Source organism: Corvus moneduloides, chromosome 6 (assembly GCF_009650955.1).
Source record: "Corvus moneduloides isolate bCorMon1 chromosome 6, bCorMon1.pri, whole genome shotgun sequence".
Taxonomy (NCBI): Eukaryota; Metazoa; Chordata; class Aves; order Passeriformes; family Corvidae; genus Corvus; species Corvus moneduloides.
This window is the reverse complement of record NC_045481.1, coordinates 23,265,941-23,293,846: the sequence shown is the minus strand read 5'-3', so window position 1 is coordinate 23,293,846 and position 27,906 is coordinate 23,265,941. Positions and strand designations below refer to the sequence as shown.

Below are 27,906 nucleotides of genomic sequence, written 5' to 3'. Positions count from 1 at the left end.
GCGTCCCTGCTGGCAGTGACTAAACTTCCAAGGTCCACAGCCACCTCTTGGAGGCCTGCACAGTATTTTAGCACTGACTGCTACGCTACATATTGTGGAGACTCCTGTTTATGGAAGGAGTACCCAGTTCAAACTTGGTTCATATAGTCCAAGTACAGAACTGTAATTTTAGCTTTGAGCTCCTTTCCTAATCATCTCTTTTCTCCATGGCTGCTTATCAAGGCCTGGGAGGCGTAAGAACTCACGGGACATACCTGAGGAACCTGTACTGAGCAGAAAAAGGCTTTTACTTGCATCTCTTTCACTCTCTGTCTGTTCAATCAGTCTTTCAGCTCTTCTTCTGCAGCCTCCAGGCTCTGTGCCAGCCATGTAGCAGCTCTCCGCAACAGATTGTAACAGAAGTAACAGCTCCTTTATACTGCCTTCACAGATGAATTTTTCCCTCAGTGAAAACATTAGAAAGAACATATTCTAGAAATGATACACCACTGGAGGTTAAGGGATTTGACTACTCCTTTGATACACAGCAAAATTACTCACCACAGCATGTTGTTTAGCCTTTCAATATATTAAATGAGCCTGGTGAACCTTGTAAGTATGGATCAATAGCTGAAGCCTGAAATTGGCTTCTCAGGCCTGTATTTGGATAAGAATTGACATATGGGCATGAGCCCCCCTGACTGCAGTCATTGCAGCAGTGAGGGAGAACAGAACCTTAGCTGGAACAGTCTGGATTTATCTGTAGTAATTCAGTGTACTGGAAACATTTTCTTACACATTGTAATACTTACTGCCTACTTGGGGTTGGATTTTTGACACTGGTTATTTGCATTAAAAAGGAAAAGTGAAAATGGTTTGAGATTTAGTTTCTTCAGTAGAATTCTGGGAAATTATATAAAACACATTCTTTAATGGATTAAGATTTAAATTTGGGAGAAAGTACACAAGTAGCTTGTGGTGATACATTTAACTTCTTCCTAAAAGACAACGATGAAAAGGTTTTATCAACTCTAGTAACAGTTCTGCTTTCAAAATCCTGGTGGAATTTCAGTCAGGTAAAGTACTCTCCTTTCCCCCCTTTCCCCCCTTTCCCCCCTTAAAACAACATACTGTGAAGAGCTACTGCTGCCTCTTGTACTAGAAAGAGCCTTGTTTTTTTAATGTGGGAAGGGTTTTCTTGGTGTTTAGTCAAGGATGACAATTGCTAAATGTTGCAGTAAAAGCTGGCCTGGGCTGCTGCATGTGTCTTGCAGTAGTGAGTCCACTCATGATCCTTGTGTGGCCTGGCTGCAGGTTTGGCTGTTCCCAGGATCTGCCTGGCATGCCATGCCTCCTGAGCACGGGGTGTCTTTGTCTCCTCTGCCCAGAGACAAGAGCTTGTGGCTCAGCTGCTGTTGGCTGTGGAACAAGCACTGTCCCTGCTAAATGCTCACATGGCTTGAGGGTGAGGCTGTGAGGGCAATCTGGCGTGTGTGTCACCTCTCCAAGTACAGCAGGTAGTTTAAACAGCAGAAAGGAGCAGCAATGAAAGCTGTTTTGGACAGCACTAAAAAATACAGGCCCATAAGACTCTAGCAGTGTTGACACCTCTTTCCCTTACGTTCCTGCTTGAGAGTGCTTGATCTCCTCGGCTCCTGCTTATAAGTAAGCATATTCAACTCATCATAGTACAGAGGACGCCCAAGAAAGATTAATGATCTGTTTAATTGGCTCTTGTTCTCCTCCTCAAGTGGCATGTACCGTATATGACCAGGCACCTGTCAGCCTGTGGTAGGATCTTCCTTCTTCTGCTGCCCTGCTCTGTGTGCAGGCTCTTCCGTGCTGTCTGTCAGTCCAGTTCCTCTGTCTGGGTATGAGTGTCAAGAGACTGTGCAACTTTTAAATTTTTTTTTTTAACCCATGTAAAAAGCTATACCAAGGTCTGTGGGCAAAAGGGAGGACTGTATTAAGTAAAACCCTGACTGAATTAAGTAAAACCCTGATTGCTTTTTCTTGCAGGCAAACAACACTAGTTGTCTATATCATGTCTCTGGTGGGAATGATAGTCTATACCTTCACTCTGAGCCTGGGCCACCTCTGGGTGGTCTTTGTGACTGCTGGGTCACTGGGGTAAGTTCATGTGCAGGCTGCTTTCCTCGACATGTGAACTGCTAGGGGATGAGCAGGGAGGCAGAACTCCTGCTGTGGGAGGGACTGGGGAGAGCCATAGTATCTGAATGGCTCCTGTGTGGTTTAAAGACAAAATTATCTGCCCTTCCCATCTCTCACTTACATGTTTCATTAGAGTCAGGGACATTATCATAACCCTGCTCAACTGCAGCCACCTTAATTGTTCCAGGTAATCAAGTGGAAGCATTTAGAAAGCAAATGGTACTCACAGCCCCATAGATGATCAGTGGACAAGAGTGAAAAGCACGTGGGCTGGCATGGTTGGTTGACTGTGCTGGGGGTGATGCCCCTTAGAGTTACAGTCTATATTGTGCCTCTTCAGTCTTCCTTCTGGCAGTTGCTGAATCTTCCTTTCTGTGTACTTCTTTACAGGTTTTTCATGACAGGATACCTTCCCCTGGGCTTTGAGTTTGCTGCAGAGTTGACATACCCGGAATCAGAAGGAACATCATCAGGCCTCCTTAATGTCTCAGCACAGGTACGTGTGCTGCTTTCCCTTTGCTTACCCTTTTTAGGAAAAGAGATTAAATTGTAGTTCCAAGCCTTGAGTCCCATTTCTTGTCCATTATTGGTGTAATGTACTGCAGATCTAAGCACCCTGGGACGTGGCTTTATGAATGATGTTCCTCATGGCATTTCTCTAGTGGCATTCATTCTGTTTCTGTTTAAGAAAATACTTCAGGATGCCAGTCATCCTTTCCTTTTCCAACATACCTCCTAACAGTCCTGGCTCGTCTCCAGTGAGAGATGAGATTCCAGCCATTGGGGTCATCTGTCATCCCACTAGCTGCAAGAAGGTGCCTCTGGATGTGTTTATAACCAAACTTGAGCCTCACTAGACCAACTGTTTGACTGGCCTGTATGCTCTGATACTTTGGTAAAGATTGGAAAGAGTTTGGGCTGCTTTATAATAACAGTACAGCTTGACATTACCTTTGTTTGTAGATTTTTGGTATTGCCTTCACTATTGGCCAAGGGCAAATCATGGATCGCTTTGGGACAAAGGCAGGAAACCTCTTGCTTTGTTCCTTCCTGTTCCTGGGGACTGTTATGACAGGTAATTTAAATTTTCAGTGTTCTGCTCTGACTTTGTCTTGGGCTTGGCATATTAATTGAAGGGCTTTTGTGTGTGGTGCCTGCAGGAAAGGGCAGAGCCCACAGAGCAGTCCCATAGCAATGCTGTTCTTCTTTAAGCATCTGGTCTGTGTTACAAAGAAGAGCCAAGGCTTTTTGCCCTGTCTCTGGCTGGGGTCTCAAAGTTGCACCTTCTACATGCTGCAATAAAGAATCTCTATCCTGCCTGTTTCAGAAATGCTCTCAGCCTTGTACAGGAGGGTGGTTTCCCTTGCTCATTGTAATGTGTTCCCATCTCTTCTGGGGCTTCTGCTGCTCCTTTGAATCATGGGGAAAATGATTTGGGCATTGCATGGTGACTTGACTGCCTTCACATCTCTCTTCCTCCCTCTGTTCCAGCATTCATTAAGGCTGATCTCCGAAGACAACAGGCCAATTTGGAAAATGAACAGACAGTGAGTAAACGCCCCTTCAATCCCTGCTGTGCTGCTGCTATTAGCTCAGGACAACACCCAACCTCTCACCTTTCTAGGAAAGGGGGTGGCTTGTGGGGAAGCTCCTTGTTGGCATTTTCAAACAGGTGAATGTAATCCCAGCTCTGCCAGCTGCTGGGGCCTCTGTTTGCTCAGTGTTAATGTCATGTAGAATCTGTAGGCTCTGGTCCTTTGGGGTTCTGCAGGGCTTCACACAACTTCATATTGGCTAGGGCCAGTTGTAGGGCAGTGCTGTGCTCGCTTCTCTCCCTTGACAATGTGTTGAGGCCTTCAGTGCTTTGCTCTGTTTTAGAGCTGAGTAACTATTATTCTAGGCCCCTAGGCTGGCAGGTTATTCCTCTTTCTCCTTGCCATGAGCTGCCAAGTGAGGTTCAGTGTATGTGGCTGGAGGAAGCTAAGGTGACAAAGCCCAAGTGAGGGCTTGAGCAACCTGGCTGCTCACACTTTGCATAGTGCTGCCAGTGAGGCTGCTAGTTCATATTTCCACACCAGAGCTGGGGTGTGATGTCCCTGTGGCATGCTGTGCAATAAATGCAGCTGTTAGCACGTGGAGAAGGCCTCTGGTGAACTAATTGCAGTAGATACTCTCAGAAGCTCTCCCTGCAGGGAAAGGGAGGGGACTGGTTGCTTGAGGCTATTTTCTGTACTGCTCTGGGCTCCTCTTCTAGGATGTTAGCAGCGTTATCCACTCAACGTTCAGGAAACCATCAGCAACCATGACTAGCAAAGTGTGAAAATCTCAGTTCTCTGCTGGTTTGAGTCAGCCCTATTCAGAAGACAGTGCTGCCCTCCTCCAGTGCTGGTGGCACTGTGAGTTAAATTCATAACACGTATGTTGAAGGCCCAGGAAAGGACCTGAGGTCCTGTGGCAGTGAAGGTGATGCCTTCTAGTGGTAAGGTCATTTCCCTTTGTCAGACACTTCTCTCATCAGATGAATTGTACGTTTTTGCCTAAGCCATTTTTAGTATAAATCTTTTTCAGTCTAAATACTATTGTAAGAGCTTGCTGCTGGATGGGGAAGAGCATTGCGACCAGAGCAAAGGTGGTGCAGGTGTCATTTTTACAATCCTAAAAGCCTCCAGAACTGACAGTAGTAAGAACCAGAGGGATGTGTGTGAGATAACAGGTCTCAGTCAGTCAAAAATTTCACTGGCAGCTCCTTTCCCCTGAGGAGACATGCTCTGAGGAAGTCATGTTGCGCACCCCACCACACCCCCAAATGTGTCCTCCACATGGCTGAGCTCACCTGAGTACTTCTCAAACTTAGTAACTAACCGCAGGTGCTCGACTGACTGAAGGTAGGCTGAATCTGGTGTTCTGCACGAAGATGGATGCCTCAGCCAGGGGATCAGCCAGCTGGGCTTGGGCATTGTGTGCTGCCCTTGTGGAGAGCTCTGACGAAGTCAGGTACTGGAGCTTTTCTGTGTGGCACAGCTGCCTTACACATGCTTGGGTGATTTTACTGGTTCCTTCCTTTGCCTGTTTCCCTTTCTTATTTTGCTCCGCTTTCATTTCTTTTCCTACTTGCCTCCATATTTTCCGGGATGGTGACTTGTGACTACCTTTACAGAGACTCCAAGGCAGCAATCAGATCATGGATTATGGGACTGTAGCTTGTAACTCTAACCCCATCAATTCCCACTCCTGCTCACTAGCTTATACACACCAAGGTAGGAGAATTGCACTAATCTACTTCTCTGAACACTCACGGGGTGGCACAGGCACCAAGCCAATGGCATTTCTGGGGTGACTGCAATGACTGTCAAGTATCAACAATCTTTCTGGCCTTCTCGGGTACTCACTGAGAGGAAAGACGAGACAGCCTCCAAGAACCTAGTGGAGACTCCCCCAGATTCATGTTAGACATGAGATGTAGGGATTCACCTAGGTGCAGCAAAGCAAAGCCTGGTGCTAGAGCAGATGGAGAACTGAACTGTTGGTCATTTGTTAGGGAGAGGAGGTGCAGACATTGGGAGCCTCTTCTCTGACATTATTTTTACAGTCCAGATTCTTGGCTTGGGGTGATACCAGGAACCCTTTAAAGAATTGGCTTTGATCACACCCAGGGTGCATGGCCAACTTCAAGACAGAAGTTTAAAAACATGTAGCAAGAATAGAGTCATTGGGTTGGTGCCTATAAGAATGCCTAAAAATTGTAAAGCTCTGTGCTTGTTGATCTGTGAATCTCACTTCGCATTTTCTCAGCTGTTGCTTGGGGTGCTACGCTTTAGTACTCACTGTCCTCTGCTTCACACTGACAGGCTGGTCTACTAAGTTATCCCTGCTACCCTTTGCTTTTCAAGGTGTGATAGACTGTGTGTAGCACTTAGTGCCACAGCCAACAGGACTAACAGGCAAAAGCGGAGTGAGTCCATTGGGAAAACCAGCCTTAACCCTGCTATGACTAGGGCATGTGCTACAGGCACCATGAAGCTGCTATGCTTTGATGGAAGTATGAGGAACAGTCCCATGGGCAGGGAAAGATTTGTCTCCAGGCTAAATGCATCTGAAGTTGTCTTCATGCTGCAGACTGGCAGTTTTAGCAGGGTATATGTGTGGTGTTGATCTGGGACCAAGTTGTTGAGAAGCTGTAGCTGCATGATCTGGGAAAACCCACTTGGGGTATACTGGAACTTTTTGGATGCTGAAATTTATGTCATAGCCTTTGTTAGTGGATGCAGCTTTGTATAATTGCCAGTGTTACTACTCTTATCCTGATTGCAAAACAGACACTGCAAGGGAGATTCAGGCATGAGGCTGTGTATGCCCTGTGTCAAAACTGCTTCCATAAAGAACCATGGGTCATTTTTGTAGGAGAGTCCTTCCTGAAAAGAACAGAAGGCCCAATATGGAGAGTGGATCTATTTCATAGGGAGGTCTGTGCTTCCCTGGGATCCAGTTTAAAGATGTAAAGAGAAAGCTTCCTACCCTGGTAGAGCCCTCAGATTATTATCCATTATTGATTTTTCAGCTGGGCAGCAATGAAGTCCCAGAGAAAGATAGGTCCAACTTGACTAACCTGATCTCCTTCTGTGGCAGGCTGACCCACCTAGTGGATGAGGGGATATAGTATTAGTGGATGTAGTGTACCTGGACTTAGTAAAGTCTTTGGCACTATTTCCCACAGCATTCTCCTGGAGAAACTGGCTGCTCATCGCTTGGGCAAGTATAATGTTTGCTGGGTAGGGAACTGGCTGGATGACTGAACTCAAAGAGTGATGGCAAATGGAGTTATATCCAGCTGGCATCAGGTCACCAGTGGTGTTCCCCAAGGCTCAGTATTGGGGCCAGTCCTGTTTAATATCTTTGTTGATGACCTGCATGAGGGGATTGAGTCCACCCTCAGTCAGTTTGCAAACCAAACACCAAGTTGGCCTGGAGTGTTATTGGAGGGAAGGAAGGCTCTGCAGAGGGACCTGGATAGACTGGATCTATGGGCTGAGGTCATTTTATGAGGTTAAACAAGGTTGAGTTCTGGGTCCTGCACTTGGGTCACAACAACCCCATGCAGTGCTACAGGCTTGGGGAAGAGCAGCTGGAAAGTTGCCCATTGAAAAAATACCTGGGGGTGTTGATCAACAGCCACTAAACATGAGCCAGCACGTGCCCAGATGGTCAAGAGGGCCAGTGACATCCTGGCTTATGTCAGAAATAGCATGGCCAGCAGGACCAGGGCAGGGATTGTGTGCCTGTACTTGGTGAGGCTGCACGTTGAGTCCTGTGTCCAGTTTTGGGCCCTTCACTGCAAGAAGGACATTGAGGTGCTGAAACATATCCAGAGAAGGGCAGTGGAGCTGGGGAAGTGTCTGGAGCACAAATCCTATGAGGAGTAGCTGAAGGAGCTGGGGTTGTTTAGCCTGGAGAAAAGGAGGCTGAAGGGAGACCTTTTTGCTCTCTACAACTACCTGAAAGGAGGTCATAGTGAGCTGGGGATCAGTCTCCTCTCCCAAGTAACAAGTGATAGGACAAGAGGAAACAACCTGAAGTTGCACCATGGGAGATTTAGATTGGGCATTGGGAAAATTTCTTTACTGAAAAGGTTGTCAAGCATTGGAACAGGCTGCTTAGGGAAATGTTAGAGTCACCATCCCTGGTGGTATTTATAAGACATGTAGATGTGGTTTTTAGAGACATGGTTTAGTGGTGGACTTGGGAGTGCTGGGTAAATGGTTGGACTCGATGATCTTAAGAGTCTTTTCCAGCCTAAACAATTCTGTGGTTGTTGCAAGGAGAAGATTCAGAGTCAGTTGTCAGCTTCCAGAGCATGCAGAGCTGTAGAGTTGTGCAGATCTCACACTTTCCGCTGAAGCACTGTACCATTGGCTGTGTAGCAGTTTGTCTTCTATTGGTGCCCTCATCTGCTTGCTAATGGTTATAATTAAACAAATGCTGTAGTTAATAGATTAAATTAGCCTAATGGCATTGTGTACACCTTGTCCTCTATTAATTAAGCTGCAGTGTGGTCCCAGCAATCCTCCCCACTTTTGTCTGCCTCAGTTCCCAGAGCTCCAGTTGGGTTAGCTTTCTGTATCTCAGGACACTTGGATCAAATGCCTGTTTTACGTGATAATGAAGCTTTTTGTGTGCTGCCTTTGTTGTAAATGCATCTGAAGCCATTCCAATATTGTGCCTTAAGATTTCATAGTGTTAGTTGATTCAGCACACACGTTATACTCACGAATATGCTGTGTACTGCTTGTGACTTCAGCATCCATGCAAACTTTTTTGTATTGTTTCTTTGCATTAAGAAAAAGCATCTTTGCTGATCTTCCATGGTTTGTAGCACATGGATTTTGTTGGAAGCTGCACCATGCTTAGCCTCTAGTGAAATACTGCCAATAAAAAAATGCTGGAATTTTGTGTAGTAGGCACAAACAATGTCTACCCATTCTCTGCTTCCCAAACTTCCCTGCTCCATTTCCGTGCTTACTGTGTGGCAAGCAGCCTTCTCCTGTCCCAAAGCCATAGGCAGGCCATTGCATGCCCTTTTCCAGTACTGTGACTCATAGCTGTGAGAGCAGCCTTCCTTTCCAAGGTGGTGGAGCCCTGCATACTTTCTGATCCTGTAGCTCCACAGCAGATGACTGGTGGTGAGACCCCAGAGGTGCTTGGGGAGCCTGTTCAGAGTTGCTTGAGTGCTTCCACGATGCATTCTGGTGGAGTTTCCTAAGTCTAAATGTAGATTTCCCCTTATTCCTACCTCTGGCACCTTCACGCATCCCCCTACCCTTCCTGCTTGTTGAAGTTCCCTCTTTGCACTTCCTGGCTTTTGCTTCCAGCTTTGCTTTGAAGCTTTCCTTATCTTACTCCTCTGCTTTGGGATATTGCTGCTGACTTCTGTCAAACCTTTTCACCTACAGATTGTGTAAGAGCCTACACAAAATGAGACTGTTTCATATCTCTTGCTTCCATGCTGCCTGGACTTCTCTTGAACTGCACTGGGGATGTGAATCTCTTTCCTGTGCACCTCTGATTTCTGCCTCAGATGTCAGTCTTGCCCTACAGTGAGTAAATTCAGAGCCCAGGCTGCAGGAAACTTCACATTCACCCTTAGAATTCTACGTGCTGTCTTCTGAACTGGTGACAGCTGGGCTGTCTCACTGTAAGCAGAATCAGAACTTCTGAGAGGTATCAGAAATGCACTAGGGGAAGAAGAAGTCTCGAGTTTAATCCTAACACACCCCAGAAAGGCTCAGAAGCTGAGCTTGTCAAACTCCACCCAGGAAGGCTGAACTGGAATTGCCATCATTTGGCTGTTCCATGAAGCTGAGGATAGGGTGGTAATTGGGCAGCGGTCTCCATTTTCCTTGCTTTTCCTCTGGGAAGAGCTCCCTCCATCTTAAGGTTTCAAGAAATCAGGCTAGTTCTTCTACAGGATTTATGGAGAAAAAGACTTTTGTATGTTTGCCTCTTATTTCTTTAAGATATGAGTAATCAACTTTGATGAAGGCACCACTCTGTGGAATTACCTCAGCTGTAAATCTAAGCTGGGGAAAGGGAAGAAGCAGGACAGAGCGTGCCAGCCCTTCAATGGGCATTGGGGGTGGGGATGAAAAGACTTGAAGATGAGCAAGACAAGCAATGTGTCTGGGAGTTGAAGAGGCCTCCGACATGCTGGAGTAAGGACACAGAGGAGCTAGTTGTTGTGCTGAGTCTCCTGAGGATGTAAAGGATGCAAGTTCTCTCTGGTGTTTGCACAGACACTGTGCTGCCTCATGGTGTGGTGTTCCGAAGCACGTTCCCTTGCCCAGGGAACTGGCCCTGCAACTTCATGCTTTGAGGCTGAGCTTGTGTCACAGTGAAGTATTGTTGGTGAGTTGGCGGTGGGTCTGATACCTCTGGTGGTCTGAGGACTACAGCAAATAGCTTAAACAAAGTTGGACGTTGCAAAGTTGCCCTGCTGCCCCAGTGCCCCTTGCTTGGGCAGTCAAAGTGTCTAGAGAAGGCAGAGGGAACCAACTGCACTCTCTGAGGATGGCGATTCTTCTTTGGGGATTTCTGCACTAGCAGGGAGCTATGAACTACCCAGGCTCTGGCCAGCTGATGTCTCTGAAGCCTGGCCACCCAGGATCCTAACCATATTGTTTTTCTCTGACTTGCAGAAAGCGTTGCCAGAAGCCTTCTCTAATACCATAGTCCTTGAGGAATCACGGCTGTGAAATGGAGGGGAGGCAGAGCTGGGAGATACAGCCCGCCTCATTCCCATCTTTTCTGCCTGCACCATCCTCCTGTGCCATGCACCATCCTCCTGTGCCATGCACCCCATGGGAGTGGGGCAGCCTCAGGACAGGAGCCCAGTGAACTGCTTGTGGAGAGTGCAAAAGAGCAAAACAAGAGGGGGATTGCTTTCTTCAGTTTTATCTTTGCATCTCGCTGTTTTGGAGACTTTGGTGTTTAGGAGGAAAAGTTGGGAAAATCTGCTCTGTCCCCCCAGTCCCACTATGTCTGCTTGGGAAAAGCACATGTGCTGAGAGAAAGGCCACAGTACCAGGCTAACCCTGAGCATGAGGGTGGCACCTTGCATGTGGCTGTGACATGAAGGGCAGAAGCTGGACCACACTTACTCTGTGAGCAGCCCTGGAAGAGGTTTCAGCCGGCTCTCAGGAAGAGGGATTGCTCTGCCTTGGTTCCCATGATGCTGTGTGTTGCACAGGTGGTTGTAGAGGCCTCAGTACATCACCAGCAAGTGCAAAGCAGTGCACTGGCTGCTGCCCGCTCTTTTTTTATTATTTGGCTTTCCCAGATGAAGCACTCTTAATCTGGATAAACCTCTGCTTGGAATTCACTGGGGTTGCCCTGATGTTCCTATGTATTAGGTGTAATTAAGAGATAGCAATATGCCTCCTCCTAGCTCAAGGCAAGGACTGGTTCTGCAGCCTAAATCTAGCTCATTACTACATTAGCAGCAAAAGGGAGTCAACTCAAAATTTCCCTGGGCTGAGGACTGTGTCTTCCTCCTTAACAATAAAGTGCCTTTTGCATGTATCAACAGTACATACAAACTTTTGTGAAGTGTTATATTGAGAAAACCAGCCAAGGCTGTGTTGCTCTTCACAGCCACAGAGAGGGGTATGATAGGAATCTGGATTTGCTCCTGTGTGGAAGCTTCCCACTTCATAATAGAGAACAGGAGAAGGTGCCCACTTACCAGCATTTGTGTCTTACAGACACTGCCCCTCTGTATGCTGTTTATCTTCTAAACGCAATTGTAGATCCCTTTTATTGCTTCTCCTTCCTTTCCAGCATCCCACCCCTGGTGGAGACATCAAGTGTCCTTATACTCCTTAAATCATGCAGTTACTTATTTGAGGCAGGGGACAAAAGCTATACCAAGGTGGAGTGGTTAAAAATACTCCTCTCTGACATACTATTTTTGACAAAACTTCTTTTTTTGTGAATTTTTTTTTTTTATACATTACATATTGATAGAGTTCAGTAAGCGCTTAGAGAACACTCTCAGGCACATGGTGTGATTCCTAGGGATCCTGTGCAGGGCCAGGAGCTGGACTGTGATCCTGATGAATCCCTTCTAATTCAGCATATTCTATGACTGAAGTCCTATCTTTGATAGTTTGGGATTGAGGATGGGGGTTTAGAATGATTTTCCATACAAATTTCAATGTAAAATATAAACATTTGAAGTGTACAATGAAACCTGACACATTTGTATTAAATGGTTGAAAACACTCGATATGTGGCTCATTTAATAGCCTGAAATGTTGCAGAATGGCAAAAGCATCTTTCTGACCAGTGCTGCTGCTGTGTTCTTTTCCTCCCTTTGTTTTTCCTCTTTCTTCTGCATGTGAATTGTCTTCCCAGCTCGGAGTTCCTGCTGGTTCTTTTCTGCATTCTGTGTGCTGCCCACTGTTTTGGGCATTATTTTCTCTAGGTCTAAGGAACTTGTTCCTGTTTTCTCCATCTTCTGTAGTTATACTAGTTATATACTGCTTCTGTAGTGTAGTTACTCACTACACAGGTAGCTCAGTTCTTGCTCACAGATGCATAGTTCAAGTTTGCTGTCACCAGCATGCTGCAGAAGAGAGAGCTGTTAACACCCCTCTTCATGTGTGTTACGTGAGCAGTTAGACCTGGAACTTTGTGGCAAGGAGTCAGGGAAAGGTAGGTTTGCTCTGAAGAGATGATGTATTCTGCAGCATACAGTGGAAGCTGCTGTTGGCTCTGATCCTCTACCCACTGCTGTGTAGAGAGAAAGACAAACATACCACACTGCAGTTTTTTGTCATTTATTAGAAATGGCCCCTGGGGCCACACACATTCAAGTTACACAGCAGTGCCAGGGGTAGCAGCCATTCACTCTCTCTGGTCTGAAGTGTTCAGCAAATCCTGGATAGTTCTGCACCTTGTCCCCACAAGTACACTGGGAGAGAAGTTCTTAGTGCTCTGGGCATGCCAGAGACTTGGCCTGCTACCCAGGGAGTCAGTCATCAACTGCCTCCCATGAGCTTTGACACAAACTCCTCTGGGACTTGGTCTGTGACATCAGTCAGTTGAAGCGTTGCCTGGACAAGACAAAAACCACTTGGTAATGACAGTGATTGACAGAGTCCAATATTGACCCACCAGTGGGACTGGTGTCCTGGAGAAGCTCAGCTGAGCTTTTGTGGAAGTCTGGCAGTGAGGGTAGAAGATGGCACCAACCTACATAAAGCCCTCAACTTCAGTTTTTCTTCTTGTTTTGTGATAGCGCTTCTACCTCCAGGTACTGCAGCCCAATCAACATCCCCATAATAGAGAAACCTGTGACAGAGATACAGGATGAGTTGAAAATGCTGGGCAAGAGCAGAGGCATCCCCTCCCACCATCCCCTCAGCTCACAGCTGCATGGGGAGTTTTTCTGGGGTGTCATAGCTCCAAGGAGAGTTTGCAGGGGGACAATGCAGAGCTCCACTTACTTGCTACCATGAGGGGTGCCATAACTCCAATTGTCAAGGCTGCAGTGTGGTATATGAAGACCTCGGAGAGGAAGTGAGCAAGGGCCAAAAAGAAGGTGAAGAGCGTGATGTGGTAGAGGCTGTTGAAGAGCAGAAAAAGCAGGTTATCATATCATACTATGGGCATGAATATGGCTGAGTGGAAAAAAAAGGCAAACCTGCACGCTGCCCCATCTGCTCTCACTGGCAGCACAGAAGGGACTTTGTCTCTTGCCTAGTGAGGTGCAAAAACTCCCTGGGCAACAGCTGAGAGGATAATGGGGCAGTGTGTTCAAAGGGGCATTGAAAGTCACAGGCATTATCTGGCCTGAAGGCAGGTGAAGATGGGAGAGCATGAGCAGGGCACCAGTGCAATAAGAAGTATGTGCACACACAAAAAGAAGGTGAGAACTGGATGAGCAAAGCACTAGGGGTGACAGGACTTGGCTGATGTCAGGCTGCATCACCCAGTGTCTTCCCACCTGTGCTCTGCTACCCTCTATGGGCCACAGCTGTTGAAAAGGCAGCAGGTCCAACAGATGCAAGATAAAACTCCTCAAAGAAACAACTGACTCTTGGTAACTAGCATTGCCACCACCCTTAAAAACATATCATTTAGTCCCTGCACCTCCCTACCTTAGATAAGCCTAGGCAATTCAAGCACATACTGCCAGGCAAACTGTGACTTCTGCTGTGGGGCTGAGGGAGGCAGTGACAAAAGGGTTTTAGCAACCTCCAATAAAGGCTTTATCTACCACAGACCTCAAGTCAGGTTGCTTGGAAACCCATCTCAGAAACATTTCTATTAGCACAGGGAGAAATGGTGTGTCTCCCACTCAGCATCAGGCTGCACCTCAGGCCTTGTCCTCAGCCCCAGGTAAGAGTGTAGGAAAGAAAGCAACCGGTTAAGACCACTGCAATGGGCCACCTAAAACTGTCCCAGTCTTTAGCTGAGCTGTCATAGCAAAAGAAGTATTGAGCATCAGTCACACTACGGCATTAGCAATTGTTTCATTAACAGGGCAGCAACACCATTCAGAAAATGCTTTCCAAGCTGGAGCTCAGAAATCTGTGACATTAAGAAGTTCTCAGATCTACCACTTTCTGACTGAGCTAAGAACAGAAATCAAACGCGGAGGCTGTCCCCACAGAGGCAGAAGGGGGCAGCAGCTATCACACAAATCCTACACTCCTATTTGAGCTTCTTCAGGGGAATGCTGTCAACACTACAGAAAGTTCAGGAACAGCTTATGATTCCCCACCTCCTCTGTGCCGCCCTCTAAGCTCAGGCTGTGACTAGCAAGCAAACCTATGGATTTCTTGGGTACTGCTTTACATACGTCCTGTTACGAATGTCGATTGCGCAGAGGCAGCGGATCACTGATGACAAAAGGGTCCAGACGCCGAAGGTCCGAGCCTGGAGCCCGTTCACTGCGTAAAGAAGGAGGGAGCACATGGAGACCACGCACGGCCCTGCCTGCCACCCGCAGTCCCGCCGTGGAGGCGCACTCCGGGGCAGTAGGCAGCTCCCGGGCCCCAGAGGTGGGACCCCGAGGAAAGCCCAAAGCCCACGGCTGGAAGGAGGGCGCCAGGGCGGCCGGCGCGCGCGGCCCTTACCGAGGCCGGGGCTGGCGGTGTACAGCTTCTCCGAGAGGAAGCCGTGATCGCGGAAGCTCTGCAGGGTGTTACCGGCGGCGATGACCGACACCATCACCAGCCAGCTGCGCAGCACGTTCAGGAACCGGCTCATCCTCTCGGCAGGCTCGAACCCCGCCCGCCAGGCCCAGGACGAGTCCCCGCCCGTTACCGGCGGCGCTCCAGCGGCGGCACCAGAGCCCCGCCCGCGCCACCTCCCAGCACTCCGATTGGCCGCTGCGCGCCGCTCCATGCGCGCGCCACGTGACGTAAGACCGTGTCCCGCCAATCGGGTCCCTCGCCGCGCGGGGGGGGCAGTCCCGCCCCGTCCCCGCCTCCATCCCCGCCTACCTCGCGGGAGTAGGTGGGGCGGTGGCAGGGTGGACTCGAGTGCGCCTGCGCAGTGAGGCGGCGGGGGCGCCTGCGCGCCGGGGCGGGGACGCCGCCCGTTGGTTGTTGTAGTAACGGGGAAGCGGCGGGAGGGGCTGGGGCTGCCTTGTGCGCCCGGCCCGGCCCGGCCCGGCCCGGTCCGGTCCGGTCCGGTCCGCCCCGCCCCGGCCCGGCTGTGCGGGGACAGGTACGGCGAGCACGGGGACTTGTTGCCTTGGGCGCTCCTCACCGTTCTTGCTTCTTCTGGGGCCGGCGGAGATCGCCGTGCTTGGCCTGGTGCGGAGTAGGCCGGGCCGTAGCTGTCCCTTCGGGCCGGAGGGCCGCTCCTGAGCCGGTGGAGGCGTTACGGTGTCCGGCTGTCCCCAGACAGCGGGGCGGGCTTGGCGGGCGTTTCCCGTTGGGGCCGGGCCGGCCTGGCGTGGGTCTGCGGCCCGAGGCGAGGCAGGGCAGGGCGGGGCGGGGACGCGCGTTACCGGTAAGCGCCCGAGTGGCTCTCACGGGCAGGTGCGGAATAATCTGCTGGAAGGTGGTGCTTCTTTCTGCGCTCTCAGGGCTCGGAGGTGATGTTTCACAGATCACAGAGGTTTAACAGACTTGTTGATAGTCCTTTGAGAAATATGTACTGGCAGGAGGCGGGAGTTACCTGGTATCTCTCGCAGTCCTGCTCAGCTATGCATTCCTGCTTTTAATCCTTACTGTAGGTAGCTGCTCTTGCAACTGGGACTGGGCTGTATGAAAACTCCCAGAGGAAATGCCGGTTGGGATGGCTAAAGATCTGGAGGAAACTGGCTCATCCTCAGAGGAGGAAGAAGATGCTGTAGATGAACTGGAGTAAGTAGAAAAAGAACTTTCTATGTCTCGGTGCTTTCTGGTGGATCTGTAGTAATTTGAAAAGACACATGCATTTCTTACCTTCCTACCTATGAAGTGAAAGATGGTTGGTTTAGGCCTTAAGCCTATGGGCAGGCTGCCAACAGCTGCAGCCTAAAAGACCACCACATGCATCAGGGTTGAATGTGCAGCTTTTCTTTGGCTGCTCTGAAGTCCATAGTTTCATGGATTTCTTTCTGTCATGTTCCTAAGCTGGGAACTTTTTTGATAATATCAAAATATTGTCCCTTTGTTTTCTTTTTCTTTTTTTTTGGCATGTGTGTGGTTTTTGGATTTTTTTTTTTTTTTTTTTTTTTTACTGCTGCACAGATTAGAAATCTGCTGTATGGTAGACTGATATATATGTTTTATGGCCTTTTTAAAAAAACTGTCTTGTGATAAATCAGCTACTAGACTTCGTATTTCTTACTAGTAACAAGTCATAATGTTTGTTCCATCTTTGTTTAGCAACTTCTTTTAGCTTTGCTTGTGAAGGAATTGTTCCCTTGTTCTTTCCCATAGTAGAATCCCTTTTCTGTTTGACCTGGACCTACTTCACTGTGTCCTGTTAGGGTTTTTTTGGGTGCACATTGTGACTGAGTGCCCAGCTGCAGACTACAGTGACTTAAGACATTTAGAGGAATGTTACTTCATAGCAAGTCGTTGGCTTGGGTTTGCTAGATCCTCATGGATGGAAAGGTCCAGAACTAACTTCACCTCGAATGTAACTGTAACAGTACGTCTGCATCAAGTGACGGGGGGTCATGCTAGGAATGAATGACTGTCACCTGGAGGATTGAGCCTTGCTGCAAATCCTCAGGACAGGCTTAGTATAAACTCCTGTCCTGTTGCCTCAGTTCATTTTCCACTTACATAAGGCTCTGGCCTGTAGTGTAAATTCTGGAAGCTTCTTGGGTCCCTTCCAGTCTGAATAGCTAATTATACCCCAGGTGTAGATTTTTTTAAAAAAATATTTTTAGAGGTAGCAGAAGCAGTTGGGAGTGCTGTGAGGTTAATTTGTCTGCATGATAATGGTAGTAACTTTGTTAAGAGGACCAAGGCTACCCTTAAGAGCCCTTGTCCTAGCATCAGGTAATTGCCCTTACATCTCTGTTACTTTGTTCTAAGTGTTGGAAGTGTTTTGTCCTGTGTAGCTTCTCCAAACCTTTGGTAGACAATGATCTTTCATATTCTATAGACAAATCCTTTTGTATATCTCTGTCAGTCTTTGTATTTCTTCTTGTTAGTGTAGATAGAGAGGTCTCTCCAACCCGTCAGTCTCTGTTTTCTGTTAACTTTTTCATGTTTTTAATTTTCTTGCGCAGTGGTAATAAACAGCCCGAGTTTTATTTGCCTAGGACGGTTGACAGTTTTTCTTTATGTAATCCTCGAATTTGATATAACAGGTCTTAATTTTTTTTGGTGTGTCCTTAATTTCTCTGAGGAGATGATATTTCCTAGTGTAGTCTTGTTGTTTTGTACAGAACTGATCACTGCATTTCAGAGTCTGTAGCTTAAGTGGTGCACTGGGGGGCATCGTTCTTGAATTCTGGGCTTGCATTCCGCTGTATCTGACAGGAATTGAAAGGGAAGAATACACAGCTTTATCCATTGTGTTGAGCCAAGTCTGTTCTAGTCTCTCACACTCTTCATTAGTGCTTTTTTTGTGCACTTCAGACTCCAGTATTACAACCAGGCAGACTACACTGATCTGTGGTTCTAAAATTGGAAGCTGGAACCTGCATTGCAAGGTCTGGTTGTGTGGATACAAACAGTTGTGGTTTATTGTGAATTATAGATCTTGTTTTCAGGCTATAAATTCAGAGAACTGTAGCTGTGAAAGCTCATGAGACTTCTCCTAAATTATACCCAGTAAAATAAATACAGAACTAAACAGAATTAAACAGAACTTGGACTGGCAAGACCAACTCAAAAAGAGGGTGGTGTAGAAGACTCCCTTTATAGCTGAGTACCAAGGGTGCTGTATTGCGGTTGAGTGGCCAGGTTTTGGTAGTGGGAGGGCTACAGGGGTGGGTTCTGTGAGAAGTTGCTAGAAGCTTTCTCCGTGTCTGACAGAGACAATGCTCCCATATGGTCCTGCCCAAGATGGAACCCAGGAACGACGGTAGAAACACCTCTGTGATAACATATTTATGAAGGGGAAAAATAAGTTATTGCATGAGGGTAATAGTGCTCAGAGAAGAGAGGAGTAAGAATATGTGACAGGAAGAACTCCGCAGACACCACAGTCAGAGGGCAAGGAGCTGCTCCAGGTGCTGGAGCTGGGACTCCCTGCAGCACGTGGTGAAGACCATAGTGAGGTAGCTGTGCCCCTACAGTCCATGACAATCTGTGGGGGTACAGAGATCCACCTATAGCTTGTGGAGGAGCCCCACACTCAGGTGGATGCCCAAAAGAAGGTTGGGATCCTAAGGGAAGCCTGCACTGGAACAGACTCCTGGGAGGGACCTCCAGACCCATGGGGAGAGGAGCCTACACTGGAGCAGGTTTGCTGACAGGACTTGTAACCCTGTGGGGGACCCATGCTGGAGCAGCCTGTTCTTGAAGTAATGCACCCTGTAGGAAGGGGAATGCATGCTGGAGCAGTTCATGAAGAACTGTAGCTGGTGGACAGGATTCATATTGGAGAAGTTTGTGGAGGACTGTCTGCTGTGAGAGGGACCCCATGGTGGAGCAGGGTATGGACTCTCCCTGAGGAGGAAGCAATGGCAGAAACAACATGTGATGAACTGACTGTGACCCCCATTCCTCATCTCCCTGCACTGCTGAGGGAAAGAAGGTAGAGATTCAGGAATAAAGTTAAGCCTGGGAATGAGAGAGGGGTGGGGGGAAGGTTTTTTTAAGATTTGATTTACTTTTCGTTATCCTGCTCTGATTTTGATTGGTAGTAAGTTCAATTAGTTTCCACAAGTCGAGTCTCTTTTGCCTGTGACAGTAATTGGTGAGTGATCCCTCCCTGCCCATAACTCATGAGTCTTCCGTTAAATTTTTTCTCACCTGTCCAGCTGTGGACGGGAATGACGGAACAGCTTTGGTGGCTGCCTGGCATCTAGCCAGCATGGAACCTGGAACCACCACAGATGCCTAGCATGTGTGTGTATAAGTCAGCACAGGCAGGGCTTAGGTACAACCACAAAACTGCAGCTGAAATGCAAAGAGTAGATTTCTTTTCGTTACCTTGCTGACTGGGGGATCGCCAAAGCAGCCTCAGAGGCACACAAGCAGGGAGGCAGGCACTGTGGAGCTTGGTCCTTGCTAGAGGATCACCGCAGCTGCTGCTCGCACCTGTTTTTCAGGGATTCTTGCAGGTGTATTTTACCACTGTGCTTTGACTTTGCCCACAGTAGGGCAGGAGTCTCAAGCATGTTCGATAGGGTGCCTTGAAGTCTACTGCAGTCCTGTGCTATCTGACCTCAGATACTCCACTTGTGAAACACACAAAGATAGACAACAGTTACAATGTTGCATGTATTTTTCTACACCCAAGCTGTAAGTCGCTTAAACATGTTTACAGTCCTCCTCCCCAATCTTCCACTATTTTCCCCAGTGTGTTTGCTTATGTCCTGTCCACAGGCTAGGTGGGTTAGGTATGGAGACTTGCTGTGTCGTTATTGTAAGTAACTGCTGCATGTGTGAGGCTCAGCAGTTGCTTAAACTGTCTTGTCATTTCAGGGATCATCCGTGTATCAAGTGGACCGGTGGTGGCTGCAGGCGGGTCCCTGTCTTGGTGTTTCATGCTGACGCTATTCTGACTAAGGACAGCTACCTCCGTCTAATTGGAGGTGGGTGCTACTATGTGCCAGCTTTTGGCTTGAAACCATGAGGTAAAAGTCTCTTACCTGGATGTTCTCTTCACTTTGTGGTGGGAAAAGGACATAGTAGGAAAGAAATTACAATCCTCTCTGGTGTCTGACCACTGAGACATTCAGAAATGCTTAATCCATTGGTGAATAATAATGTCTTTGGATTATGGTGTCTGTCCCTCCACTGGGCCCTGATGCATTTTGAGTTGGAACGATCTGCTTGCAAATTGAACTTGGAGGCCATGCTAGAACTTAGAACCAAGATATAAATTCACTATAGCTAAGACCTTAAAATCAATCATTGCAGTGAATTTCGAGAGCATTTCACTGGGAAATAAAGCAGACAGCCCCACAGTTGAACAATAATAAGCTGTAGTAACAAATTCCTGAGTCTACAGCCTCGTAACTGTGAGAAGGCCATAAACAGAATAATTGCTGGCAGCATTTGACTTGGAAGACAAAACCTGTCTAGTGTCAAATAAGGGAGAGACTCTAAAGAGGCCAAACAGTCACTTTGGATTTGAAAAGTTAGTACTTGTGGGTGTGTACAGCTTAGAGCTCATTCTGGATGTGCTGAGTTGGAGAAAAGCTAAAATCTACTCAGCTTCTTTTTGTGAAGGTGCTGACACTTTTCTTCTCTTGCTTTTTCCTTTCTTAGGTAATTGGTGCTTTCGTTTCTAATATCCTATCCAAGCAGAAATGCTTCTGGCTCATTGGGGTAAGGGGTGGAGAAGGTGGTTTATATGTGGAAACTCCTGCTCCTTTTCATGTGAGTTAAAAATATACTTGGGTGGTGCCAGAAGCTGATGGTAATTGTAACTTGCATTTTTACTGGAGCGTGGGGTCTCTTCTGCTTTTTCTCACATGGTTTAACAAGTTTACTGCTGAATAGTGCAACTTGTTAAATTTCCTTCAGCTTTGTCTGGTTCCTGATCATGATACTTCCTACTTTTTTGACTTATTTTTGTTGATAGAACATATTTCCTGAAGTTTAATCTAATCTTCACCCTTTTATTCTCAGTTTGAATCAAATTGTAAAATGCCTTTTCTAGGCAGTTCTGTATTCTGGCATTGAAATTTCTTTCTCTATTGTCTTTGAAATCTTTTATGGATTGCCACATCCTTTTATATGACAGCTGACCTCTAGTCTTGCTACTTGCTTTTGGTTTATCTTATACCTCCAGGGCTGCTTACTGCTTTTGTTTTTATGACTTTCTACTTGCATAGTGAGTTTATCTTTTTATTTCCTTGTATTTACTATTTACTTTATCTCCTACTGTATTTGCAGTTATTTGTTGGAAGATCAGTACAGGTGGATGAGATGTAGACAAAAATTCGGTGCTTTATCTTGGGTTTTCAGGATCTAAAAAGTAATCATGTAAGCTAGCCATGTCAATGAGGGGCATAAGACATAATTACTTACAGCTAGGAATACCGATGTTGAATAGAGAAGAAAGCTGAAATCATGTCTGGAGTGTTATAAAGCAGTCTATATGATGTAATATTTTAAAAAAACCCAAACTGGGTATTTGTTAAGCTGTCCTGTGCTTTATTTTTATATGATGGGGTTCTGTGATACAACTATATTATAACTAAGGATTGATGTAAGTCAGTTCAGTGATGCTGATGTTGGCATTTCTTATCTCCCCTTGCCTGTTATGTGCTGCTCTGTGAATTAAATGCAGCTGTACTGTCTGAGTCCTTTTCTTTGGTAGCATGAGTGACTTTGGTTTATTCTTCCAGGTGCAGACTCTAATTCCATATCTCTTTGCCTCTTCACAGAGCGCTTCCACATGTCCTATAAGATTGTGCGAACAGACAGCCGGCTCGTTCGGAGCATTCTGACTGCCCATGGATTTCATGAGGTGAGTGCAATGAACTTCTCATCTGATTTTGTGCTGGGCTGGGAGGTGATGATGATGGTTTGGGATTTTTTGTGGGTTTTGGTGTTTTTTTTTTTAACTCTGCAGGGTTAGAACCAGGAAATTGCTGTCATCCCCCCTGAGGTTTTTCGTTTAACGTACTCTGCTAGTCACACTCAAGATATGTCATGATTTTGCTCTCTCAAAGGAGAACCCATTAGTCTTAAGCCTGAAAAAATAGGGAAAAAGGAATGCTGAAGTTTGGTCATGTGCTTTTTCTCTTTTTGCTTTTACAGTGTCACACCCATGGGAAGATCTGAAGGATTTAATCTCTCAGCCTTTACAAGCTCTCAGAAGTATTGATGTAGTGTTTCACACTTCTCTTCTAGCACCTGTCTTGCTCTAAAGAATGTCCTGTATACAACTAATGACAATTTGATAGATGTGTATGGTTGATTTTTTTTTTTTTTTCCTGAGTAACAGCAACTTAAGGAATTGGTCTGACAAGTTTCCTGAAGAGATTTAAAATGCTTTAAAAATTGCATTTAAAGTGTCTATGAAAATAACAAACTCACAAGTTTCTTTAGGAAAATTTGACATGGTTATTTCCCAGCATGGGAATACCTTAGGGCAGCAGCTGGGTTGAATTGCCCTTATATTAGAGATAGTAGAGGAGACTGTCTTAAACTAGAGTTGCTTTTGCCTTGCAGATCTAGGGACAAGTGGTGTTGCTTTTCATTAGTTTGATGTTTTTGTGTGTGGTGTTTATTATGTTGCTTTTTAGGTTCACCCTAATAGCACCGATTATAATCTCATGTGGACAGGATCACACTTGAAGCCCTACTTGCTGCGCTCCCTTACAGATATTCAGAAAGTCAATCATTTCCCTAGGTAAGGCCTTGATACCACGTTTTGTTGAACATCTCTGTGATGATTTGCAAAAGTCTGAACATAGATATACCCCTGAAAAATACAGTATACATGGTACTGTAAAATCCCAACAGACTGGGCCAGTGTCACATGCTGTCTTCATTCTAAATGATCTTTGGGGTTTTGGGGGAATAATATATGAGTTAAAATGCTTGTCTGTAGCCCAAATGCTGGATTTTTAATTTTATTTTCTTTATTTGATTGTTAAATTATTTGTGACTTCAGGTTTTTAGTTAGAGAGATAGTCCTGTGTCTCCAGCTAAGGTTTGTAACCACCGTTATAACAGATTGCTGTGCTTCAGTCTGTCTTGGGAATTGCAAGAAGTGCTACAGCTGATGTTAGTACAGCCATAAGGTAGAGGCAGTAAGAGCTCAAGAGTAGTTGCAGGTTGGGGTTTAGACATCTGACAAGGCTACAGATACTTTAGTAACTAGGACAAAGGGTTGCTGTAATGTTGGGAAAAAATAGATAGAGACTCTTGTTTTGGGACTCCAGGTCATATGAACTGACACGAAAGGACAGACTGTACAAGAATGTTTCTCGAATGCAGCTGACCCATGGGTTCAAGACATTCCATATCTTACCTCAGACCTTTATCCTCCCAACAGAGTACCAGGACTTCTGCAGTAAGTGAATGGCTGGTGATGCCCAGACAAGAAACAAAATAATGGGGGGTGGGGGGAAGGGAATTATTTTTAATATACTAGCCTTTTGATCATGCCAGTGGTTAAGGCAACAAAATTAGAGGAAGCTGGAAAGACAGCAGAAAAAGTCCATATGATTTTTTTATATAATTCATACTCTGCTGTTTACTCCATGCATATGGGCTTAAGACTCCAAAGTTGAGGGGTTTTTATGTGCACACTGTTGTTGATGATCAGCTTCACAATATCCCTGCCTAATGCCTGGGAGTACTGAAGAGAAAAGTGCTGAAAGGAGGCACAGGGGCAGAAGAATGAATCTATCAGAGCAGCAGGAGGGGCTTCAAGGAGGGGCTGTAATAATTGCAGTGATTCCAGAGGGGTAAAATAACACATTGAAAAAGCAGACTTTGATCTCCTTGGGGAGTTCTCTAAAGCTTTTACTGTAGGCAACATTCTTGATTCTTGCTCCTCTGTTAATAAGCAAAATGGAAGATGTTGCAGACCTGTGCTGTTTTCTTTTAACCAGGTACCTATTCTAGGGACAGAGGCCCATGGATAGTGAAGCCTGTGGCATCTTCCAGAGGTCGAGGTGTCTACTTGGTAAATAATGTAAGTGTTCACTGAAAGGACTACTCTCCAGTAACACTGTCTTCAAAACGGTGTCGGATTCCAGGCAAGAGGCCTGGAGGCATTGAACTGGACATTGGCCTTACTCTTAATTTCAGCCATATATTAGTGAGCAGTTCAACAGCCCTGAGCAGCTTGCAAAGCCTGCCTGGGCCTGGCCTGTGTAACCAAAAGCAGTCTATCTCTTTGTATGCTGTGCTCATCTTGCAATCTACCTTCAAGTCTTAGCTTATTAGGACCAAGTTTATACTCCCTGAGACAGTTTGGGAAGCCGCGCTGCTTCATGCTCTCATTGTGGCTGACTGTAGGCTGACCTTGGGAAGATTTCCAGAACTCTCCTTAGCTGTTTCCCTGTGTGACCTAAACAGTCCTCAAACAGACCCCTTGTCTCCCCACTTCCCCATGGAAAAGACCAGTTTAAATGAAACTTGATAGAGTAGGCAGTGTATCAGTCTTAAAGCTGTGTTATCTAAAGGTCAGTGTGTCCTTCCTGAGGTGTAATGGGGATAGTTCTTTGAACTCAAATGTGCTGGTTTTAGTGTCTTTTGCTCTTTGTGGGCTTTGCAGGGAGTTAGGTTGTCATAGGCAACAAATACATCTGAACAGGAGCCAAACACGAGGGGATTCCAATAAATATGCTCAACAGCAAAATGACTGTTGAGTCATTTTGCTTTCACTCATTTGAACCCCTTTAGCCTTCCCTGCACTAAAGGGGTCATGCTGCCTCATCTGTTCTCTGCTTGGATCATTTCCCATAAAATAAGGGAGCAATTCGCCAAGTGTATGAGGTAAGTATTTCCAGAGCTACACTCAGTTTTTTCTTTGCTTGAAAGGGAGGAATGAGCTCAGGCTCACATGGCAGTTGGCCATGACATGGGGAAAATACCCTTCTGGGACCAATATCCCTTTGTGTATTTCTGTTCGAGAAGCATTGTAGCTAGTTCATCCCACAGGCCAGTTTCCTTCAGTGAGATGCCATTAAAAGAGTCTCTTTCAGAATCTCATCACAAAAGTTTTAGATAACAGCAATAACCCCCCCAACAAATAACAAACCTTTGCATTTCCCTGATCCATATAGAGCAGTCTGTCACTTTCATGTGATGTTCTGAGGGAAGTTGAGCTTGTTCTCTCACATTCTATATAAGCACTTCATATGCTTCGGTTTTCTGCTCATGATGCTGGTGTTGTGGCTGTATACATGCAAAATTGAATAAAGGCAGAATCCCGTGGTTCTCTTCCCTCTTGCAAAGTGAAGGCAAGGAAATGTTGTGCAAGAAATTGTTGAGTAGTTAAAACTGGTTACAAGAGAGGCTTGCATACAGCAAAAAGTAAAAGCTTTTTCTACAGATCCCATGACTTTGTGATGTGTATTTGTCATAGACCTTTCTGTTCTGAGCAACAAGTGTAGCTTCTTTTGGGTACGGGAGCTCCTGCTGTGAACTGAGACTCAGTAGGAGGTAGGCAAAAAGGTTGGATACCAGCCCAGGATGTAGTTATAAAGATCACAAGTTGAGTCATTTTCTTCACTTGTGACGTCCTCACCAACTATAGTTACATACTCCTTCCTGTGACTTCTAAGCCCCTTCTCCGTGTGTCTGGTTAAATCCTTGAGAAGCAAACAGAGTAACAGTTACTTCTTAGATGTGGGGATTTTTTTCCTTGGATATTTTGCATCATTGCCATGTGGCTGTTAAATCTGTATGCTACTCTGAGTATTTTACTGGAAAATTCAATGGGCAGGTTGTTTTGGCAATTTAATAATTCCCAGACTTCTCTTTAGGATCTACTTACCTTAAATGTGTTGTGACTGACAGTTACGTTTTTTTCATTTTGGTTTTATTTCTTCCTTTCCCAGACATAGTTATTGGTATGGGTGGCTTTAGGAGGGAAAGGCAGGAAAAAACGGTGCATTTGGTTTAATTTCTTCTTATTCCTTACATATCCTGTTTTTTCACGCCTAAATTCTCTGTTCTTCTACAGCCAAGCCAAATTATTGTGGAAGACAACATCCTGGTGTCTCGTTACATCAGCAATCCCTTGCTCATAGATGGTGAGTGTGCTTAGGAATTGCTTTTCTCCCTTCCCCCAACCCTGCATCTGAGGATCTCTGCAACCTTTGCAGGAGTTTAGTTGAATAATTGAGTGGTCTAGCTTGGTCTAGCACCAGACAAATGTAACTAGGGAATTCATTAAAACCTGGAAGCTTTTCAGCTGGGATAGCTTCAGGCACTTATGTCAGCAGCAGATAATGGTTTCTTTTGAAATTCCTCAACTGGATATGATGTCTGAAAGATACTGCAGTCACCGACTCTTGACAACTGTATTTCAGATTTCAAGTTTGATGTGCGTCTCTATGTTCTGGTTACATCCTATGATCCACTCGTCGTCTATCTCTACGAGGAGGGATTGGCCAGGTATGGGAGAAGTCGTCTTTTTCGGTGCACCTGCACTTGGTGATCCGGACATTTCTTGGCTTGTCTCTCTGCTCCTGAAACAATAGTAAAATGAGGAAAGTGCCAGTTAGGGAATTCTGCAGAGTTTAAATAGATGATACTTCACCATGCTGCATCCCATCAGGTTTCTTCATATAGATTATAGAATCTTGAGGGAGGGATTTTATTGTTTTTATATATAATTAATAAAGCAAGTTTTCCGCTCTCAAGGGTTGAATGGCCAAACAGATCATCACTGGCATGTTCATTCTTAAGGCTGAGTTCTTCTTGAAACTTGGGATTATTGATCCCTTTGGGCCTCTTCTCCATTCTCCAAGGGGAAGGGAATCCAAGCTTTCTCAAATTTATCCTAAAAAAAAAAGTAGTTGGAGACCTGTTAATGACTGTATTGGTATTTGTTTTAATACTTTCAGTGACTCTTCTAAATTTTAGGTCAGTATTTGTATTTTCTGCAGTATCCAGTAAGTGGTTTTAGGCTAGTTCACAGTTTTTACCCTGCAAGATAACAATTTTCTTTTGCGTGTAAGCCATGAAAGATACCTAAGATTCCCTAGAATCAACACTTGTCTTCCAAAAATACCTGGTTTTCTTCATCACAGAAGTTTGGCAAAATATTTGTCTGTATATTTGAAGCAATCACCCCTCTGAATTCCCAACAGATCAGAATTTTAACGGTAGTGATGTTTGAGAAAAGAGCACCACACGATTCTCTTCAGCAACAGTTCTAAGTAATGCTGTATCTTTCTTACAAGCACATCTGATGTACTCAGAATATCTCTAGGGTTCATGCCTGACATGGCTCTGACTTGGGTAGATACTGAATCCAAATTATCGTTGTCCCAAGAAGATAATGAGTCCCAAAGGATACATAAATAATGATCCCACAAGAAATATCCATTAAATCAATGAACACCCTTCAGGTGTGTTGTGATGTGCCTCTGCCTGCAAAGATAATGTGAACACGTTTTTTTCCCTAAAAGGAGGCAGAAAGGGGAAGCTCGTGTTTATAAGTGGAAAGCTTGACAACTATATTCACTTTAGAAAGGGAGCCTTAAACATGCCAGGCATGCAAGACTTTTCTCTTGGGAACTGGCAACTAAATTGTTAGCTGCTAATATTGCATGTTTTTGGAAAGTGAAGAGGGAAACAAGATAGCATAGATTTTCAGCGTGTTCTCAGAATGGGCAGTACATAGCAGGTCTTCAAAAATAGGATTTGCACCATCATTAATATCTTAAAGGTGGTTCTGCTGATTTTGTAACAAAGAAGTTTACTTCTGGAAAAATGCATCTGTATAAACACAAGTGTTCTACTCTGAAGATAAGTGTGCATTTTTGCCAGTAGAGTAACATATTTTGCATGAGGGTAAGAGCGTAGAAGTGCGTATCTGGGTTTCCATTCAGAAGCATCAGTCTCAACAATTCTGGACTCTCAATTGCTAAGATCCCATCTTGCAGCAATACTTGCAAATCACTTTTCAGTGTTCTGAAATCCTTAGCAG

The 27,906-nt window shown here is 45.7% G+C and overlaps 3 protein-coding genes across 13 annotated transcripts in view; 2 read left to right on the top strand and 1 right to left on the bottom strand.

Moving 5' to 3' along the window:
• FLVCR2 (FLVCR heme transporter 2) overlaps nucleotides 1–11,929 on the top strand; it is a 36,511-nt gene extending 24,582 nt beyond the window's left edge. Inside the window, exons 6-11 of one of the 3 annotated variants that reach the window (XM_032113477.1) lie at nucleotides 1,999–2,109; nucleotides 2,542–2,647; nucleotides 3,115–3,226; nucleotides 3,643–3,698; nucleotides 5,309–5,408; nucleotides 10,341–11,929. In XM_032113477.1, the coding sequence (XP_031969368.1) occupies nucleotides 1,999–2,109; nucleotides 2,542–2,647; nucleotides 3,115–3,226; nucleotides 3,643–3,698; nucleotides 5,309–5,408; nucleotides 10,341–10,366 (511 nt within the window). In that variant the 3' untranslated portion in view covers nucleotides 10,367–11,929. The other 2 variants (XM_032113478.1, XM_032113479.1) reach the window with 2 other exon arrangements.
• A 537-nt stretch (nucleotides 11,930–12,466) lies between these two features.
• Nucleotides 12,467–15,017, bottom strand: ERG28 (ergosterol biosynthesis 28 homolog). Of its 2 annotated transcripts, XM_032113481.1 has the most exons (5): nucleotides 14,787–15,017; nucleotides 14,510–14,600; nucleotides 13,152–13,270; nucleotides 12,898–12,996; nucleotides 12,467–12,758 (listed from the first exon to the last, which is right to left on the bottom strand). In XM_032113481.1, the coding sequence occupies exons 1-4, from the start codon at nucleotides 14,917–14,919 to the stop codon at nucleotides 12,917–12,919; spliced, it is 423 nt and encodes a 140-aa protein (XP_031969372.1). In that variant the 5' UTR covers nucleotides 14,920–15,017; the 3' UTR covers nucleotides 12,467–12,758; nucleotides 12,898–12,916. The 2 variants fall into 2 exon arrangements, with proteins under 2 accessions (XP_031969372.1, XP_031969371.1); XM_032113480.1 differs by having other exon boundaries at nucleotides 12,467–12,996; nucleotides 14,787–15,016.
• Nucleotides 15,018–15,338: 321 nt separating this feature from the next.
• The window catches only part of TTLL5 (tubulin tyrosine ligase like 5), a 126,938-nt gene continuing 114,370 nt past the window's right edge, over nucleotides 15,339–27,906 (top strand). For 4 of the 8 annotated variants that reach the window (XR_004241067.1, XM_032113471.1, XM_032113476.1 and 1 more), the window contains exons 1-9: nucleotides 15,339–15,381; nucleotides 15,896–16,025; nucleotides 19,758–19,867; nucleotides 21,671–21,753; nucleotides 22,535–22,641; nucleotides 23,177–23,307; nucleotides 23,852–23,934; nucleotides 25,933–26,002; nucleotides 26,282–26,366. Coding sequence is in view for 7 of the 8 variants with exons in the window: in XM_032113471.1 (XP_031969362.1) it covers nucleotides 15,946–16,025; nucleotides 19,758–19,867; nucleotides 21,671–21,753; nucleotides 22,535–22,641; nucleotides 23,177–23,307; nucleotides 23,852–23,934; nucleotides 25,933–26,002; nucleotides 26,282–26,366 (749 nt within the window). In the remaining variant the exon portion in view is untranslated. Of the gene's footprint in view, nucleotides 15,382–15,734; nucleotides 15,755–15,895; nucleotides 16,026–19,757; nucleotides 19,868–21,666; nucleotides 21,754–22,046; nucleotides 22,115–22,173; nucleotides 22,197–22,534; nucleotides 22,642–23,176; nucleotides 23,308–23,851; nucleotides 23,935–25,932; nucleotides 26,003–26,281; nucleotides 26,367–27,906 lie in introns of those variants that run through there. The other 4 variants (XM_032113470.1, XM_032113474.1, XM_032113472.1 and 1 more) reach the window with 4 other exon arrangements.